Genomic DNA, 21,058 nt, shown 5'->3' with positions numbered 1-21,058 from the left:
TATTACAAAGATCATTGTTGATTTATATGTAATCCATATTGGTACTTATAACGGAATGTGAAATGGCAACGTGAAAAACTATAAAATTCCCTTTGTTATTGTAAAATACTTAAAATTAATAATTACCCATGAATTATAATTTGCTTTTATTTATGATACCCATAACATAATTATGACTTATGGATCGCCACATAGACTTCTAACGTCGAATAATATTATGATATAAGAACGAAAAAATGTAAGCGTCACTTTCAATTTTTATACGTTGCTTAAAAAAACTCAAGTTTAATATTAATAATGTATACTTTTTAAGTATAACGTACGTAGGTGGTAAGGTAATATACAACTATATAAGTATATAACTTATTTTCAAACAATTTCTAAACCGCAAAGTATTAACCAACACCCAATGCTTCACGGTATCTATGACGGCGGTATTTGTGAGAATATTGTTATTTGATAGTGTTATGTAATAAGGTGTGGGAAAACCACAACATAAGTTTACACGATTCAGATTATCATGAGAATTTAAATCAAATTTTCATTGAACATTGGATTTAGAGAAAATCGTAATTTATTTGTAATCATCGAATAGAGGTTCTCGTTCCCTAGTCCCTATACAAAAACAATGATCAATAGAGTTAAAAATTCCATTTTCGTTATTTAATATAAATTTAAATATTGCTATTATGTATTTATTTATAAATGTTTTGTAATTATTATACTATAATCTATAAGTATTATTTTTTTTTATGAGTTAACATCAAACACGTTCAAAATTTAAAATAAAATAATGTTTAGAAACACTTGACGAGATTAGACATATTCTTATTTTAATAAATATTATTAAACAATAACAAAACATAATTATTTACTTACTATACTTTTACTAATAAAATACATTGTCACACAACAAGTGATATAATATTTGCTTTAAGTAATTTTAAGTTGTTCCTAAAAAAATTAATATTAATTTTGATCCTCTAAATTCAAAGTTTTATGAAATAATGACAAAAATAACTATTGATTAATTAACACGCTTTAATAATATATTTATTTATAATAAGTTATTAAATTTACATTATTTCACAACTGATTAATAAATCATAGAAATATTATCTGTAGCAAAGAACAGACAAAAACTAACTAAAATTGAAACGCCTATCAATTCTAACGTAGCCAAAATAATACTGGCGATGAAAAATATATAAAAAAAATAAATTTGGGGTCAAGTAGGTATAAATAATATAATATAACAATTGTTCTGTATTATTATTTACAAGAAAAAAAAATATAATAATAAGTATAATAATTTGGGACTTGATGACACACTTATCGTCTAGACGTCGGCGGGGCTGGGGTGTGTTGCATACAACCCTCAACATTTTCAGGCCAATCACAAACATTTTCTTTCGGGTTAAACACTAAATTCGATGGACATGGCATGTGATGTTTTCTTTCGCCTTCACACATGTAATACATTGTACAGTCAGCTTTATCCGGGTGATATGATATGTGACCGTCTTCTTCTTCACATGTCACAGACGTCGCTAAATAAATATATAAAATTAAAATATAAACATCGTAATGTTATGCTATGTCACTATACATTACATTTGTATGCATATTATAAATTTTTTAAGATAAGATCATTCAAATTAATAATTTATTCTCGTGGTTCTTTCAAAAAAAAAATTATAAAATTAGATTATTTTTTGTATAGTATTTTCTTTAAGTATACCACTGTTTGAGCGCACATAAATAGCGTAAAGAAATACAAAATATAATATTTTATATGTTTATATGAAATATTTAGTTTAATATTATTAACATTTAAGTATTGGGGTATGTTCTATCTTGTAATACTAGAGATTTCAAAAAAACTAAACATCTATTAATTAAATTAAATCAGTTTGGAAACGACTAAAAAATTATGTTTAACAGACGAAAAATTAAACAAGTATGGATTTGAATTTGAATTTGATTCATATTGAGATGAAAATATCATATATTTTATTGTTATGAATGATCCATAATAATAATAATAATGATATAATATAATACAATTACAATATTAATTTTACAGTACATAATATTATGTATTCATATTGTTTTGAAAATAATTACGGTCTTTGGTTGTATAAACAGCGTTTCTTCCTGTGGCTTCATATGGTCCATCGTATTCCAATTTAACAGTGTATCCGGCAAGTTCTTGTTTCATGGCATTGATTAATGGATATTTACCTGTACCACATACACCACGATAGTCGTCCATATCTACAGACCATATCATAACTCCACCAAATCCTTCTTCTTTCAACCAACTCATCTACGAACAAATATAATGTAATTAGTTCTCCTTTGAAACTGTTTTAGACATTAACATGAAATAATTAGGCGCGATATCACTTATCTATAGGTACCTTGGTTTTAAGACTTCTCTCGTCGTCAAAACCAATCCACTGATCTTTTCTATAGGCAAATGGCACTTGTTGCTCATTATCCCAGACAAGTGTTGTATTTTCCACGTGTAAGAAATCACACACCTAAGAACATTTTCAAAGGTTTATATTAAATTTATAATCGTTTATAAATTGTACGCACTTCATAATATGCCATAAAGCCAGCTTCAGAAGTGTACTTTCCAGCTGTACCACCGCCAGATGCAGGAGCTCCAATATCAAACTTAGCTGGATCGACCAATGTAAATGATCTTCCATAAGTCGGCATTCCAATCATAAGCTTTTCTTTGGGGGCACCTTGCTTCACCCATTCTCTGGCACTATAGTCCTATAAAATTGAAAATTGATATTATGTAGTTGGATGAAAAATGTGAAATTTTTCGGTTTTACTTACGACAGTAAGCTTCTTTTGGTAGCTTGTGGCACTTTCTAAAGGATATAGAGGGCTATTGTGTCCTACTTGACGTTCCCACTGTCCATGAAAATCGTATGTCATCACATTTATAAAATCTAAATACTTTGATATTTCAACGACATCATACCTAAATCAAATTTTAAAAAAACATTAGCCGCTGTTTATTGAATCAAGTTGTCATAACTTACCCAGCGGCAATTGCTTCGAAACTAGCTGGTACGGCTGCTGTCAATAAAAGCCTTGGAAGACCAGAGCTTTTAGATTCACCTTCAAAGGCTAACCGTAGTTCTTTCAGTAAATTAACATATGCTGCTTTATCATCTAGTCCTCTAGGATATTCCCAATCGACATCCAAACCATTAAATTTGTGTTCTCTAAGGAATTCAATGGCTTCATACACAAACTGATTCATACGGAATACATTACCAGTTAGTTCTTTGAAGGGTGTTGATCCAAATGCCCAACCGCCAATAGCTAAGAGCACCTTAAAAATTTGTTAAATTAACAACATTATTAATGATCCATAATATATATTATGATGCTAAAATAAAATTGGTTAGTCTAATATTCATTAACTACTATGTTTACTTTAAGATTAGCATTTTTTTCACGAAGAGCCATCATTTCTTTGTATTGTTCAGTATCTTTCTCGTCAACAAATGTTAGTTTGAAGTCTTTCAATGATCCGAATGCATATATTACGTGAGTACATAAAGAAGGATCGATGTTATCTGGAGTGAATTTTCCAGCACCGGGTCTCTTAATAGACCAACTAGTCATATAACACATAACTTGAGGTGCTCGTACTAAAATAAATAACAAAATATATTATAACCATTGATAAGTATTATTTAAAATGCTTACCATTCATGTCAACTACATCAGTCTGTATAGCAGTAGATGCTTGAATTTTGGATGGTTTTGTTTTAGATAATACTTCACTGACACTTATTTTGACTGGTGATGGCTTAGTTATGGTTTCAGCTATAATAGTGTTAGCTACCTTCGACCAATCAATGTCCTCTTTACCTCTTTTTATACCTCTAAGCTCTTCTCTATTACAATAAGTTACCTTTATTATTCAATATCTTTACATAATTGATTCTAACACAAACCTCATGGCACCAATCAATGGGTATTTCACATCACTACAGAATGTACCGGTGAAATCATCCATATCCACTGTCCAGACCATGGCTCCTCCATATCCATTGTCTTTAATCCATTTCATCTTGTTTCTGATGGATCGCTCGTCATCAAATCCAATCCATTGATCTCCAGAAATTGCATAAGGTACTTTCATTTCATCATCCCATACATAGGTTGCACCATTTTTAAGTATTTCACAAATCTAAAATAGAATAATACAAATAGTTAGAATTATACTAACAAGTATTGATAAAACAGCATTTTTTAGAAAACTAATAATAATAATAAATAATCTTAATTCGATTAGAGTAGAAAATAGGTAATAATTTAATTTAAAACTAAATAATATTAATATAATCTAAACTTAATAATTAATAATTTACAGCTAGTTGTTATTATTATTTTAATACGATAATATGGCAAGTAAATAATGCAATTATTACAAATTAACTTAATTCATAATAATTATAATTACCTCATAATAAGCCAAAAATCCTGCTTCTTTCGTATACTCTCCAGCTTTACCTCCTCCTGATGCCGGTGAATTCACTTTATAGTTGGCTGTGTTGGTTAAAGTGAATGTTCTACCATACGTTGGCATACCTATGATAAGTTTTTCCTTAGGTGCACCCATCTTAGTCCATATGCTCGCGGCATTATCAACGCTCAATTGTTTACGCCACTCGGAATCAGACGATGGGGAGTATAATGGTGCATTATGTCCAGTTTCTCTTTCCCATTTTCCGTGAAAATCGTACGCCATTACGTTAATGAAGTCCAAATATCTAATAAAATGAAATGAAAACGTATCAGAACAAATAGATAGGGAATTAATACATCATGTAAGAAATATACTTACGAAGAAACAGCTGGTACGTCATAACCACCTTTGATGTTATCAGGACCAACAGGGACTGCAGCAGTTAATAATAAACGGGGTTTCTTCACTTCTTGTGCTTCGGCTTCAAATGCTTCCCTAAGCTCTAAACACAAATAAAATCGATGCCCATCAAATATTTTGTAAGTATAAAATATATAAAATAATTCTAATAAATAATACTATACCTTTTAATAAATGTACAAAGTTCTTTTTGTCGTCCTGTCCTTTTGGATACTCCCAATCCAGATCTAGACCGTCGAAGCTACGAGCACGGAGGAAAGGTATAGCACTGTAAATAAATGTCTGCCTTGCATATCGAGTAGCTGACATATCCTTGAACTTTTGTGTGCCAAACGACCAACCGCCTAAAAAAATTACAATTCTATTAGGCGTCTTGAAAATTACACGTTGCGAAACAATAAAATTAAATATTTTATCACTATAAGAGAAAATTATAAAATTGTTTCTCTTCAAACTGATGATGGTTGGATTTTGATCTTGAGATTCACCTCATTGTGTCGTCAACAATCCAAATATAATAGTAAAATAACAATAAAGAAAAACTCTTTTTGTACTGTGATAGATTTTTATTAGCTGTAGAACCATTTTTACTATTATATTTAATAAATGACAATAGAAATTATCAGTGAATCATATAATTATATGTGAAAATAGGTGGTTTATACTTTATATCGAAGCGATGAGTCATTTTTATTATAACACATATTTGTATTGTTATGTCGTACTTTTCAATAAATGTATAAATGAAATGCAATGCTGAATGATGAAATATTATTACCATTTTGTTAACAAACGAAGTATTTTCAAAATTCAAACTTGAATATTAAATGTATTACCTACTTTATATTATCTGTCAGGAATTCATGATTGTCAACAATGATGAATATTTAATTCAAATAAATAGAATATTTAATATTGGATTTTTTTACATAAATGCTACTTTTTAATAAGAACTTTTTTTTTTATTCTTATTAGAAATATACAATTTGTGCCCTAGGGCACAATAAGAATATATGCTACAAGAATAAAAACATGAATAATAAATAAAAATGTGATACATAACATTTTATGACTAAGCGTCGTTAATCATCGACTTACAAAAAATTGCATAATTCAATTTTTACAAAATTGAAATGTTGTGCAATGTAAGCATACTTAATCATAATTACTGACTACTAGGAATATTATTAATTAATAAACTTACCTAAAGCTAATAGGGTTTTCAACTTTGGATTGGCTTTTTTTAGGTTCTTTATTCTATCGTATAATCCAACCTTTCCGTCTTTACTTTCGTCATTAGATTCGAATGACGATAAACGTCCTTTTTTCAACCACCCGAAGGCAAATATGACGTGAGTACATAATTCCGGGTCGATGTCTTCAGGTAAGTATTTTCCGGTTTTCGGTCTATATTGTGACCAATTTGTATAGTAGCAAACAATCTGAAACACAAGACTTCTATGTTAGGAATTTTCTAATTATCACCCTAATCCTTGACGCCCTAATAATAGAGAAAGCTAACAATAAAATAACACGTGAACAAAGAGCAGGTGTGTCCGCATATTAATTATCGTACCTACGTAGTTTTTATTCCAACGACACTTTAAAAATATCCTTGGCATTTACTGTTTACACTTCGGCATCTGTATGACAAGTCGTTGGAATTATTAATTTAACTTATCGCGTAGACAAAAAGAATGTCTTGCAATTAGGTACCTAGTCATCTAGCACCAGGTGCATATTTTATTTCGTTTTTATATACTATAGGTACATACATCAATTCCTATAATATAATCATATGCACACATAGGTACATATTATATTAACTATGAGTATGTATTATATAAATGTAAGAATGTCTCTTATTAATGAACACCTACGGGTGTTTTGTAATTTACATTGAAACTCAAAAGTTCATAGGTAAATATTCAGAGTTACGTACCTATGAACTTTTAAGTTTCATTGTAGCTCTGCATATTATTAGGTACATCGAAGCAATTATGAACCACTTGATTTGACGAAATTATTCCACCGGTATAATAGTAAAAGGGAATAAGTTTTATGAAAACAATTAACACCCATTACATGATACTTAAAGGTAAATACTTTAATCCTTGTACAAAACCGCAAAATTAAACCCGTTGTGTTGGTATTTATGACTGGTTTCATACATTATAATATATCTGCTGCCTGCTGGTACTCATTAATTGCGTTATATCAATTATGAGTACATTAATTGTATATAGGTAATACTTTAATAGTACCAATGAGTCGTGATCAAAATCTTTATTAACAACGATCTGAGAGCTGAGACTCTCAACTAATGGACTTGTACCTATATATTGTATTCCGACGACAAAATTAGGATTATTTCGAAATAAGCTCTCGAAAACCAAAGACGATTTGTTTCATCAAAACGTCTCAATAATTTAATTAGAACATGTCCGTTAGGTATGTTATTATCACTGTCGAAATAATATTTCATTGCGTAATAATAATATAGCCTCTGATCATTGAATAGGTACTTAATGCTTTTCAATTTAAAATCACAATCACACGTGCCCTTCGGAAGATTTGTTACATATTATTATATACATTTTTTTTTCGTCAATTTTATTAATAAAGAATAATATTTCCTGACCTGTCATACCACAGAACGTCATAATATGTTTCGTATTTACACGATTACACACAAAAGGTTTGATTTACTATTAATATTATATGGTTTGAGATATATATATAAGTAAGGCTACTCCGGCGCAAAACTATTGAATAGAATTTTATGCTCGTCGATATTGACGTTCATTTTCCCGCTCGATAAACACCGAAGGTCTATGGGCTAAATCATATTGTTCTAAATAAAATTCATACGACGGATTATAATATGGTTTTGAACGGTAGGTACCTCACTACCTCCCGTTCCTTAAGGTAAACAACAGGACTTATTTTGTCCTTCGGTCTACGCGGGTGAGAATTTACGTACCTTATATCCGCCTTCGTCCTGGTTGTCTTTTGCTGTTGCCACGTGCTTTTCCGTCGAAGCGTCGGTACCCGACTTCCTGGTAGCAGTACGGTTGCGTATCTTAAACTTGTTCACCGAAGCCGATGTCTCCATGTCGACAACCGTGGAGGTGGCCGCCGCTGATGAATCCGAAACTGCAGTAGTTTCTTGCTGCAATTTGTTGCCTGTGGGCCGTCTCAGTCTTCTTCGGATTGCTATAAATAACAATTTCAAACTTATAAAAAGTGCTACCATGGGGATCGGGTGGGACACCGAAGTGCAAGCGTTATAAAAAGTTAATTTAATTTAAACATTTCGACTTAACTAGTTACTTTTGGATTTTCATTAACTCAACTATTAACTTACTACATTTCTTTTTTAATTAACGTGAAAATGAATTATATTTTGTTTTTAATTTTATTATATTTCACTGTTTCAGTCTATTTCGTTTTCATGTCAAAAAATATTTACCGTGAATCTTTAAAGTTAAAATTTTATATTTTTCTAATCTAACTTATATGGAAAATACTGTATAAAGTATAAACACTATAGTCTATAATTTAGTATTGAGTTGGAAAAAAATTAAGTACGCTAGCGTTGCATAAAAAATTTACTTTATTTAACATTACGGTCGTACATTAATTTTATACTAATGGTCTTAAGATTTAAATAAGAATAATATAACTGATTAAGTGATAAGTAATAAGTAATAAGATATTAAGATTTGTCATATGTGCGTAGATTTAATCATTTTAACTCACATAGCTAAAGACTATATTTTAACTCTTGAATTGTTCAGTTAATTTAATAATAAGTAAGTAGGTAGTATTAAATTAATGTTGAATATATTATATTTTATAGATTATAGGCACGTGACATGCAATTTAAATTACACAATTAATATTAGTACGAAGTATAGTAAATGATGTAGCCATGTAGGTATGTATAGTGCGCGCACGATGAAAAATGTTTTATTTAATATACCTGATAATAAATTAAGATTGTTAAAATTATTCAAACAAAAATTTGTGTACAATTTAATATTTTTTATGTTTTGTTTATCTTTAGCTCTTTTATGAATAAATTATTCTCTAATTTATAGTTAATAATAAGGAGTTTCAAACTTATCTTATTATTATCCATGATGGTTTTAAATAACCATTTACAACAAAAAGTACCTAGAAGATACATTTATGCCAACTTAAGAACCCAATAAAATGTTCAAACGTATGATTTAAACTAATGGTTGACAGTTAAATGAGATTCTCGTATATTATTGTGGTATTATACAGGCATCATTTACATTTTATGCATTGTTCTCAATCCCAAACAAACATAATAATATCTTTGTTAAATTATGTGTGTTTATAATATATACAATTTGACATAAATATGTTTTTGGGCTGGGTACAGATATTTTGATTTTCTAACTCCAACCGATTTTGCGTAACGTTCTCGTTGTAATGGTTACTTATTTATGATAGGTACATACATTTTCTTCAAAGTGGAAAATAGTAAAGTCGAGTACGTTTCTTACAGCCCGTATAAAAAATAAATTGTCACACTCATTTTCAGAACTAATTTTTTTTTAGAGTCTGAGCGAAGCGATGAGTGTATTTTTTTATATTAAAGTTCTATAATTTGATAAAGGTTTTAAATTAATAACTAATATATCTTTAAAAAAAATGTAATATACCTACTTATTTATAATTGACATGAGTATAAATATAAATTATAATATGTATAATATATGGTATATAAAAATCTACAAACTAGAAAAATCTTCTTCGAGATTGTGCTTCATTTAAACCATAATAATATTATAATGATATAATTACTTAGCACAACAAATAAATAGTCAGAATTAACTAACATTGTGTTTGGTTAATACTTAAAAGTAAAATGTAAAAAATGCTGGTAACATTCAATAATAAGAATATAAGAACAATAATGTTTTATTGTCCCATTCTCCACTTCTGCACAAGATCATCGTATCCGATATCCATACTCTTGAGTTTTGACTAGGTACCTACTTATGTAACTACACGCAGTTTATTAGTAATAATACTAAGGAGTATAAGGTACTCAATTACGTCATAATAAATCTATAATCATTCATTATTTAAGACTATACTTGCGAAGAAACAATTTTACTAATAGCGATCTATATGAATAAAAATGATTGGATTAGAAATAAATTAATAACATAGGTATCTATATATGAATATTATATACTGTTATTATATTCACTATAGGGACATACTACCTACCCGTACCTATAATTTGTTCGAGAGATTTTCAAATAACTATCAAACACGTATTACGTTACAATTATTTATTTATGAGAAAAAATGGTAACAGTAATGAAGACGACCATGAACTAATTAGATTTATCAAAAAAAATCAGATCAAAACTTAGAAGATATAACCTTGTTAAAATAATGTTAGAACTTTTCTACAGAATAATATATTCAGAATCAATTAATTGGAGCGTGGGAAGGAAAGTAATTGATTTTTATGTAGGAATGTCTGCTACTATGATATAATAATATATATTCATGATTTATCTTTTTCAAGTAAATTAATTGGAGCTTTTATTTTAAATTAGTTTGTTATTTTTAACTCCCTCAAAATTATGTGTGGGACGTGCACCATATTATTACTTTTAAATGTTTATCGAGACAATCAGGAAATTGTCGTAATTTAATACAAACATTTAATATTACCTCTACATAAATTCTTACGTCCATTTTATCATATTAAATTATTTCATTCAAATATAAAATGTATTCTATAAGTTTCTCGATTTTTTTTCTTTGCACATTCAACTCAATAACTCATATGGTGTTTATCTCAAGGTTTTTTCCCTATCGAGCTTGTAATGTATTTATGTACTGCACATTTAAAATACGTTGAATAGTGAATACGATTTATACGAATTTGCCATGCACACAGTATATTGTTAACTTTAAAATTATTAAACGTAGCATTTATCGATTTATATATATATATATTTAATACACCTAAATATTGCGGTTAAACTATTAACGAATTTCGTGTTCGCACTATTGCAACTCGTATTACCTATACGACTAAACGCATATTTTGTTGAAAAATTATGGTCCGTTGAACAATTTTTAGATAAAAACGTATCTGAAAGCAACCGGTTCGAAGGCGATGGCATAAAATGATTTGACTGAACAACAGTGATAGATTTTATACGTTGGGAAATGATTCGGTCGATAATCCAGTTTAAAAAGGAAACACAAACAGTGGTGAACCCATATTACCGTTCGTGTGTGTGTTTATTGTGTACACGAATATAATATATATTAAATTGAGTAACCGTCGCCGTCGGGAGCTGGTTGAGCTGGTCTATACCGACAAGGGTGTAATTATTATTAGATATCATATATTCATCTAAGTATAATATATATATGTGTGTGTGTGTGTGTGTGTGAGAGAGTGCACAGATCAGCTGGTTGAGGACGATTGGTGCGGGTCAGCGTAAAAAACGAGAGCGTTGCGCACACGCTTCGTTGACAAAAAAAATAAATAAAAAGTAAAAGGTGCGCAAAACGACCGCTCGCTAGCTGCATGGCGAAACTGGTTCTCCGCGTGTCCGCCCAAAGATTATTGTCTGCGTCTGTGCGTCTACATAATATTAATATAATACAATAATAATAATATCCATGCGGATGATATTATTTAATAGACATAATACTGTGGACGTAAAAGCACACGATCTCGATCTCAAATGACAAAACTTTTCGTTTCCGGACACTCGGCGGACATTCGGACGAATAATTAACAGTTTTCGGCTTTCGCAGAGTATGTTTTAAGTTTGTTATAACTTATAGCCGCCCGACGTGCAAGATGCATTATTGACACGCGAATCGTGTTGATGTTTGCTGTTCGCATTATTGTTTAATGATTGTTTGTAAACTGTAATGCGAACCTAACTAACGTTTACAGTTCAATATTTAAATATCACAATTCGCATTACAGATCAGTTTGAATACCTATCGAACATAATAACTTTGGTGAAACTAGAACAATTAACAAAAATATAAATCATAGCAGATACACATTCTATATAAATCGAGTAACAATGTGAATTTTGTAACAAATAATAACTCTTGAAAATGACAATCGTGACTGTTATACCCATGAGCTATTTAAAGAAAATTGTATAATAAAGTCATTATTCTGACAGATTTCATAATATTTTTATATTCTAAATTTTTCATAAACAAAATATTATAATATCAGATTTACTTCGAACTCGCAACCAAATGACAAAGATTGTATATAAATATAATTTGACGTGTCACGTGTCATGATAAATTAATGTAGAGTTTAACAGGGGTTCTCTTGCACCATCTAAGATTTAACTTGAACTGAAAGCAATTTGTAGACTACAATTTATATAATGTGTAAGTTAGATATAATTATATAAACATTTTAAATAATATATTAATATGCTACAATATAGTTTATTATATATATTTTTTATTTATAATAAATTGTATGCTATACAAACCAAATAAAGTTATTCTAATTTGGTGGTTAGAGACTCGATGAAAGTTAAACATATTTTTAATATATTATATTTCTTTAAAGAAGAAATCCGCTTATTAGTTGTAGTAAAATAAAATAATCTCATATGATGTTGTTTTTTAGATGCGATAATAATAGAAACTGGATTGTAAAAAGGTGAGTGAAGCGAGACGAGTGCCCAACATCCAACCTAACTCTGTATCCGGTCCACTTTTGCATTATAACTATCAATTAATTGTTAAATTATGTTTCATTATTCACCTTAAACAAATTTAAACCGCGTAACGAAATTGTTAAATGAAAAAAAAAAAATGAATCAAAGCTATAATAATTAATAACTAATAAAACCAATGCATACTGTGTAGGCTGAGCTAATAAAGAAAAAACGGGGAAGTAACTTTACTGTATAGTTTTGAGTTTCAAGTGTCGAAGTGTACATCGTCATTGAGTAAGTCACTAAATAGTAGGTATTTATAAATTATAAAACGATATACGTTTAGTAAGAAGTTTCAAATCCCAATGATTAATATTTTTAAATAACAACATAATACTAACATGCCAACATGGTTAGAGAGAAAATCCTTTTTTTTCATCTAAATATCCAACTCTAGCCAGTAAGTGTTACCGCTGGGTGATTACTAAATCATGTCAACCATGCCAATTTGTTATATAAATCATCATACATGCTTATTGTAAAATGTATTTATAGATTGTATGTTTTATAAAATAAAAGTTAAAAAAAAAAAAATAAAAAATATCCAACAAAATTGTGACATGTATTTTTGCTATAGCATAAATATTTTGTTTGCATAAATCGAGAAAAACTAAGAATATCTAGTTAAAATTTTTAAATGTCTATAAACGCTAAAAAATTAGGTACTTGAAATATTTTAAAAGTTATATCGTGTCTAGAAAATGTAGATATACATATTTTTGTATGCATATAGATTGAAAATAATATATTATTTAATAATAAAAAAAAATATGCTATGAATATTTGGTGGAAATATGAAGTACCCATGTTCTTTATTTTTCAATCGATTTCGTCGTAAATTGGTGTTGCGTAAATATTCTCGTTTTTCCTTAATTTTGTTTTTGTATTTTCCCGGTCATTTTGAAAAATGAAAAGTATTGGGAATTTTTTACTTTGGACCTCACAAAGTCTCAAATAGATCTGATTTTGTGTCATAAACACCCACCTCGAGTTTAAATATTACTATTTTTACTACTCAAAAACGTGATAACAGAAACAAGTATAATTTATTTAAAAAATGGAAAAAAACACATCATTGTAAAACCTATTGATCGAACCATAACAGAATCGAAAACAAATAATTAACTTTATCACACAAAACGATTATGTCAAATTGTTGTAATGCTAAAATTGTTTACCAAAGCAAATAAGAATACGTTTTATAATGTTCTTATATAATTAAATGTAACTCGTTATTCTTCTATTGTTGCGAAATTAAATCATACGATATTACGAACAGGTACCGGGCCTGTTATCTTATCTAAACCACCATCGGGAAACATTGCAAATGTTTAATTTTTGTAAATTTTTTAAATGATAAAATCAAACAAATTCTGAGTAGATTATATTATGGTCCCGTACGCGTATATCTACTATTACATCGTGACACTGATATATCGTTGTAGAGCTGTGCAAGATTTTTGTGCGATCGAGTGTTTTGCAATTATTTTTATTTTTTTTCCATAAATGTCGTCGCTGGTCGCTGAACTATTATATAACATTATACATTTATAACGCATTAGCGTGTACATATTAAACGAAATAAGCGTTTGAAACATGAATGGTCGGTATAGTAATGAGCGTTTGTTTGATTCAACCGTACCCGCGTGCAAGTGTTCGGTGACAAGTCACAATATGTTTTCTTCGGTATAGGATTATGTCACACGTACCTACGGACAACCGGTGCAGGATTTGGGGAAACCGGTCCCGATGAAATTGCAAGTATACACCTTTTCACGCTGTTTTGAACCTTGACCCGCGGTACAACGACCTTGCACCGCGGTCCTCCGGAACCAGTGAAAGCGCATCGGACATCCTGCGACGTTTAAACGGTCGTGCGAATCGACCGGAGAAGACAAAAACAATAAAATTAAAAAAAAAGCGTATGTATTTCCTATATTATATTATTATAATATTATACCGTATGCAGCCCGACTGGCTCGTAATAATAACCGTCGTGCGTGCGCGAGTGCATGTGCTTAGGGAGAAAGTATACACACTTAGGCGATCACACAACATTGTGTGCGTGAATGTTAAATTGCAGATATCGTAGGTACCTGTTGCCGGCTGCAATAACGATACCCCCGAGCGAATTATACAGGCGGTGTGTGTAACTATCTGCCGACTGCCAGTCACTGCAGCAGAATATTGCCATTGATGAAAATATATATAATTCTGTGGTTTGGTCTCTATAACAGCGTTAGAGGTGATATACTATACAGAGGAAAAGAATTTAAGCTCAGGTAGATACTATAACCGTAACACTCTATGAGGAAACTAGATGAATAATTTATTACTTGGTATGGGTTAGGCCTATCTGATTAATGTCGTACGCTCAATTCGAACACAGAATAGGGAAAGGTATGAACAAACCTAATGTTAGAAAAAGTTATAACTTTATAAGTACTATAATATTATATATTATGTGAACTTATAATTTATAAACATCGAATAATATCAATTTGATTGTTAAAATGTTCACAGTATAAGAACAATAACGTAACGTCGTTACAATAGAGTAGATCAAACTACGAATAAATACACAAAAAAAACATTGGCGAGAACTCCTTTACAGCTGCAATGTATCAATGTGTATTAACAAATTAGGTAGTACCCATAATGATTATCGTTTTAAATTATTAATCATCGTATTTATTAGGTAACACTCATATATTATACCTACGTAACGTGACTTCGGTACGGTATCGATGAAAATCGTACACTTTTTAATATTATGAAATGTTTATTTCTCTTTTGACTTAATTATGTGAACTCTGGTTAAATAAAAAATGGCAAGTGTTGTATAATTCTCGAACGTTTCGATTTTGTATTATATGTGTTCTTCGGTCATTCGGTTTACGGTTTCATTATTGATGTGTTGCCTAAATATTTTATTATTATTTCATACCCAACATGTACATTAACAATTTTTTATCTGTTGTATAAAAAAAATCGAAACAAGAATAATTACAGTCCTGCAATGAACAAATAATTAAGTACATGTTTAATCAAGGTATTAACTATATCAAAAATATACATAATAATAACTTATTACATAATTATTTTTAGCAACTATAAATAGTACCTATGAAATGTATGACTCATATTATATAGTTTTCAGTTTTAGTTGAACAAAATAATATTACGATATTTATTTTCATAGTTTCTTATACTATCGTTAAAGTTTCTCCATACAATATTTTTACATGGCAGTAAATAAAATGAAAGTAACTATATAAATATTTTATATTTGCTTCATTGATTGTGTTGTGATCTGAGTACCGAAATGTGTGCCCTAAAAAATCCTATAAAATATAACATGATACTTCCAGTCATGACGAGTCATGTACAAAAAACTGACCTTAATAGGTAATACACATTTAAACATTTTAAACCATACAGCATTACAGCGTATATAAAAAATTACAAATTTATAGTGTAAATGTCGTGACGTCTTAAACATAATATTATACCTACCTAACTTTTCAACTTTCCAACTACGGTGGTCGATGACTATACAATATACATAACTATATTACCTATAATTTTTTAAGATATTATGCTTACATCTCTCTAAACAGTGGTTTATATTTTACTTCAATACTATACAATATTGAATATTATAATAATATAATATATATCTGATAACAATAATCTAAAAACGTAATCATAAAAATCAACTTAAAAGTGTTATTTTCTATAAATTGGCTGAATATATACGTTTACTTTAGTCACCATACATTTTTTTACAAAAGTTAATAATGTAATACATTTTTAAACGAAAATCTTTTACTTTATTAAAATAATAACATTATTTGAATCGAAACGGCTTTGGTAATGCGATAAATCCTTAATATTTAATTTAAAACTTACTTTCTGAATTTGTATAGGAGCATAGTGTTGCTACGATGGTGACAATGAGCAGCAATTTGAAGTGGAAGCAAAGCTTATATTTTCTGTTTGTCTGGAAAAACCAAAAACAATAGTAAAAATTAGCAACGAACATACGTTATATAATACAATAGTTGAATCGATAATTCGAATAATTATGCAGTCGCGGGTAACAGTAGTCAGCAATGGAACATGGAAACCACTTACGTCGAAGGAAATAACGCCTAATGTTTCGAGATTAGCCACGGTGAATCGGATTCACGTATTTGTGGAGATCCGTTCAATTTCGTACACTTTCCTCATCTACGTATTTATATAAATATCACTAGCTTTCACCGATTTTCTGACTCTTTGTCGTCGTGTATGACTAGCGGGAATATGTACCTAAAGCCGAAAACACTCTTGTTCCGTCATCTTATGTATATCCACGTTTGATCGTCGTCGTTGTTGGTTGACGGCTGTCGTATGATAACGCGAAAGAGGACGAACAATAGTGTACACAACGTATAACTATTCGACTTTTGGTTTGAAAATCACCAGAGTTTTACTTTTTTGGTTGTCTATTATAGATTTTTAGAGTTCAACTATTAAACATAGTCAAATCGCAGTAACTATGAATATTTATCATTCACAATTACAAAAAATTGCGAGTTTTGTTGACTTGATACTTTGAACCACGGTTGGTTATATAATTATAATAATTAATAATTATACTATAATCTACCGTGCTTTGAACATGTATTTAAGTATACTATCTCTTGACATGTTATTGATTAAAAACGAATTTACTGATCATAATTTTAAGTAAGCTAATATTTTATTACTTATCTATACAAATGATCAATAATAATATCAATAAAGTTATTTTTCAACTTAAATATGTTTTTGTGAGAGTATAATAAACACGTTGAATACATAGCTCATATTTCGTGATCCTACAGTAATAAGATGATATTACAGATAAGTATAGTTACTATAGACAGAACATCTTTCACGCGCCAGGAAAGTTATAATATTCGTCGATTTGGGCTTATATAAAATGAAGACTAGATAAATACGGAGAGAGAGAGAAATATAGAAACCACCGAGTAAAAAATAGTCATACATTAATACACAATCCTTTCGTTTTTAATTTTTCATATGGGTTTTAATTAGTCCGAAATTGGAGCAAATGCGAAAGCCAAAACAATAACGTTCACAACAGCTAGAGATTAGCAATTATACATGTCCGTGCGCGGATAATAGTATAATATAAACTCAATCCTCGTGTGTGTGTATATATAACAGTCCAAGGAATCTCATACGCACAAGCCATATACACTCGGGCAACTCAGCTTTCTCTGACAGCACACACGCACACACACACACACACACACAATAGCCTATACGTATCGTTTTTCCAGTTACACAACGCGTGATCTGAATACGGATTAATTAGATAGTTTAAGTCCTAAGAGAAGACACAGTTCTCAAGATGTGTATAATTGTATAGTACTGAGGCGAAAAACAAGAGACCTGAACACACACACACACACGCGCGCGTCGTGTGAAATGAACACACATTGTTTTTGTCAACCTTGGCTGGCAGTACGATTTTAGGTCGAGTGGACCTTTTGCTCTCAATATAGGTAACCACGAAATATGGTACTCATTAACGACCGACTTCCGAGTTATTAGTCCTACGTGTACTGTGTATTGGCATTGCAGTATAATCGTAACAATAGCTGGTACCATAGGATATTATAGTTCATTTAATAATAACATGTTAACATTTATTTACGATCGACCATAATATGATAATATGTTTCATCTCGCGGAGCTTTTGAAAACGTTATCGTGAACATATTTCACCATACGTGACAAGTTTTTTTTTTGTTTTCTTATCGTTTTTGCGACACGCAATGGCATCTTATATTTTCCAGCCGAATACATATAAAAAAACAATATTGAACCCTAGTCTTATAATTTTATATCAAATAATCTATTTATTATCTATCCATCTAATGAATATACATTAAATGGCAAGGTATACGGGTACCTGCTGACTACTAGGTACTATATTACCTAAAAACGAACACTTGACAACAGTTTATGGATTACAGTGTTTACAACATAAAACAATAGAAGGGACGCGTCTTACATTATGACGGCTTGTCGGCTTGAAAAGAAATGGTTTCCTAGTTCTCACACCGACGGGTAAATATTGGTTTTTATGCTCATGTTTCATTCGTGTGTGCTTTATTTGTGGCTTTCATTAGCCGCAACAGGGCGTAGCCCCCTGGTTCACCTTGGACACGCTCTACATGAACCTCGACACATTATTTTGTGGTCCCCTTCATACGTAGGTACATGTATTTTTATTATTTTCAGAATACTCGCATATTATCGTTAAATGAATGATTGGATACACGGTGCTGCAGTGGTGATACATACGTGGACATTATTTTAAATGCATGTAATAATATCGTAGGTACGCGTACAATATAATATAATTACATAATCTGTTCTCCCGTCAGCGTGGTTTTTATGAAGTTCTTACACCCGACAGGGAAACATATCGTAGAAACGTCGGCGAAATTCTTTAGTTCTTTCTTTGAAAACTGCGTGAAATTGGATTTTTAGTAATTGAAAATTTCGTTGTCAACGAATAAATGAAAAAAAAAGAAAAAAGAAAGAAAAATAAAAAACTTATCATTCTCTCGTTTTATTATTTTAGATAGGTACAAAGAAATAAGACAACTCGGTAATATTAAAAAGAGAAGGGGGCGTAATGTGTATATCATATGTTCTTCAAGGGAAACCTACCGAATGGTGACCCACTATTCTGTAACCTCATTGTTGTTTTCATAACAATTGTATTTTTTGTGTATAAATTATCCATCACGTATAAAAAAAAAAATGTAAAACACATACATAAATCAGTATATAGTGCATTATTATATAGGTATACATAGACATATTTTATATTTTAAATAATTTATTCCGTCGTTTTTCTTCTCTTTCATTATTTCTACATCCGATAACCCATTGTTAAATCACTGTCAATGTACTAGAAAGAAGTCTCTGTATAGAATGACACGAGAAGGCATTATACTGCACAACTCAATGTTTTGAAATTAAAAAAATATGTAGGTACACACGCTGCACGTGTCATATTTTTGCCTGACCGCCCGGAAAATTCGAAATAAGTATAAGTCGTTGGCCAGCGTTGGTGCAACACAATCGCGAAAATTGCGAAAAAAAAAAAATAATAAGCAGATCAACGGTGTGCACTGCAGGGCAAAATAAATAGTTTGAACTAATTTCAAATATGAAGGATAGAGAATCTGAAAACATTTTTTATACTATACGTAGATATTATAGTACACCGTACTCACCGTTTCGTTTCATTAGTTTCATTAATGACATCAAAGTGTAAAATAATGTTTTTTTTTTATAAACGATCATGGTGGATATCTTCAGAATTATGGGTGAACTGCAGGTATGTCATCTTAAATCGCGATTCCTAGTCTTAAAAACCAACCAAAATCAAAAGTAACAAAAACTGCAGCATCCAATATTGATATCTTATTATATTATTGACCTAATAATTTTCGTACAGAATCGCGTAACTCATACTTTTTTAAAGCGAACGCCATATGCTCTCCATGATAAATAGTCCCTATATACATAGGTAATCTTAATATTTTTGTCTAATTAATTATTACCTATGCATTTATATTTTTATAACATTATATAACTTTGCGTCTGTGTTTTACGCGGAACGCGTTCAAAAAGCATGCGATAAACGTACAGTTTTTGAGAATTTGTGAGGGACTTTAGCAGGTGTTTTTATTTATACATTTTATCCCTGGGTACCTATATATGGGTAATGTTATCGAATATTTTCACACAAGTCCACAAAAGTCCGCACCCCCGCCTTTAACATCACCCCCCCCTCCCCCACCATATGCCTTTCGGGCGCGGTCGTCGTGGACTATAGTGGTGAACTCTGATGACCCACACACACACACACACCTGTCAAAACGAATATTGCGCGGACAATAATAATATTATACAGCAATATCAATCGCGCGTACAAATAGTCATGCCCGCGTTTGTGTTATAATATTCGCCACACAGCAGCCTCCGGGTGGTACCGGGTGGTATACATGCGGTAATGGGCGTTGTCGCCGGACCATATTATTATTATTACTGCTATAATATATTTTTTTTTTTTTTGTTCATGGTGTGCGAGTTTGTCCCGCGCGCATAACGTTTTCCTCGTTTGCTGCAGCGGCATACTATAATAGTAATAATAATATATTGTACTCTCGCCCGGCCGGTTGCAGGTAACGAAAGCCAAAAAACCATGACTCCGCGATCGTTTACAAAAACTGATCTCGTCCGGCCAACCGTAATAATTGATATTCCGTTCAGTACCGGC

The 21,058-nt window shown here is 30.6% G+C and overlaps 1 protein-coding gene across 1 annotated transcript in view; it reads right to left on the bottom strand.

The window, feature by feature from the left end:
* Nucleotides 1-867: 867 nt before the first annotated feature.
* LOC132940946 (probable chitinase 10) overlaps nucleotides 868-21,058 on the bottom strand; it is a 32,419-nt gene continuing 12,228 nt past the window's right edge. Inside the window, exons 2-16 of the mRNA XM_061008753.1 lie at nucleotides 16,615-16,705; nucleotides 7,911-8,143; nucleotides 6,132-6,369; nucleotides 5,092-5,271; nucleotides 4,886-5,009; nucleotides 4,502-4,811; nucleotides 3,993-4,228; nucleotides 3,742-3,932; nucleotides 3,466-3,683; nucleotides 3,066-3,361; nucleotides 2,857-3,004; nucleotides 2,605-2,790; nucleotides 2,424-2,546; nucleotides 2,128-2,329; nucleotides 868-1,550 (exon numbers count right to left, since the gene is read on the bottom strand). Of these exons, the coding sequence (XP_060864736.1) occupies nucleotides 1,333-1,550; nucleotides 2,128-2,329; nucleotides 2,424-2,546; nucleotides 2,605-2,790; nucleotides 2,857-3,004; nucleotides 3,066-3,361; nucleotides 3,466-3,683; nucleotides 3,742-3,932; nucleotides 3,993-4,228; nucleotides 4,502-4,811; nucleotides 4,886-5,009; nucleotides 5,092-5,271; nucleotides 6,132-6,369; nucleotides 7,911-8,143; nucleotides 16,615-16,705 (2,994 nt within the window). The 3' untranslated portion in view covers nucleotides 868-1,332. The remainder of the gene's footprint in view (nucleotides 1,551-2,127; nucleotides 2,330-2,423; nucleotides 2,547-2,604; nucleotides 2,791-2,856; nucleotides 3,005-3,065; nucleotides 3,362-3,465; nucleotides 3,684-3,741; nucleotides 3,933-3,992; nucleotides 4,229-4,501; nucleotides 4,812-4,885; nucleotides 5,010-5,091; nucleotides 5,272-6,131; nucleotides 6,370-7,910; nucleotides 8,144-16,614; nucleotides 16,706-21,058) is intronic.

This window comes from Metopolophium dirhodum, chromosome 3 (assembly GCF_019925205.1).
Source record: "Metopolophium dirhodum isolate CAU chromosome 3, ASM1992520v1, whole genome shotgun sequence".
Lineage (NCBI taxonomy): Eukaryota > Metazoa > Arthropoda > Insecta > Hemiptera > Aphididae > Metopolophium > Metopolophium dirhodum.
This window is presented reverse-complemented; position numbering and strand designations above follow the sequence as displayed.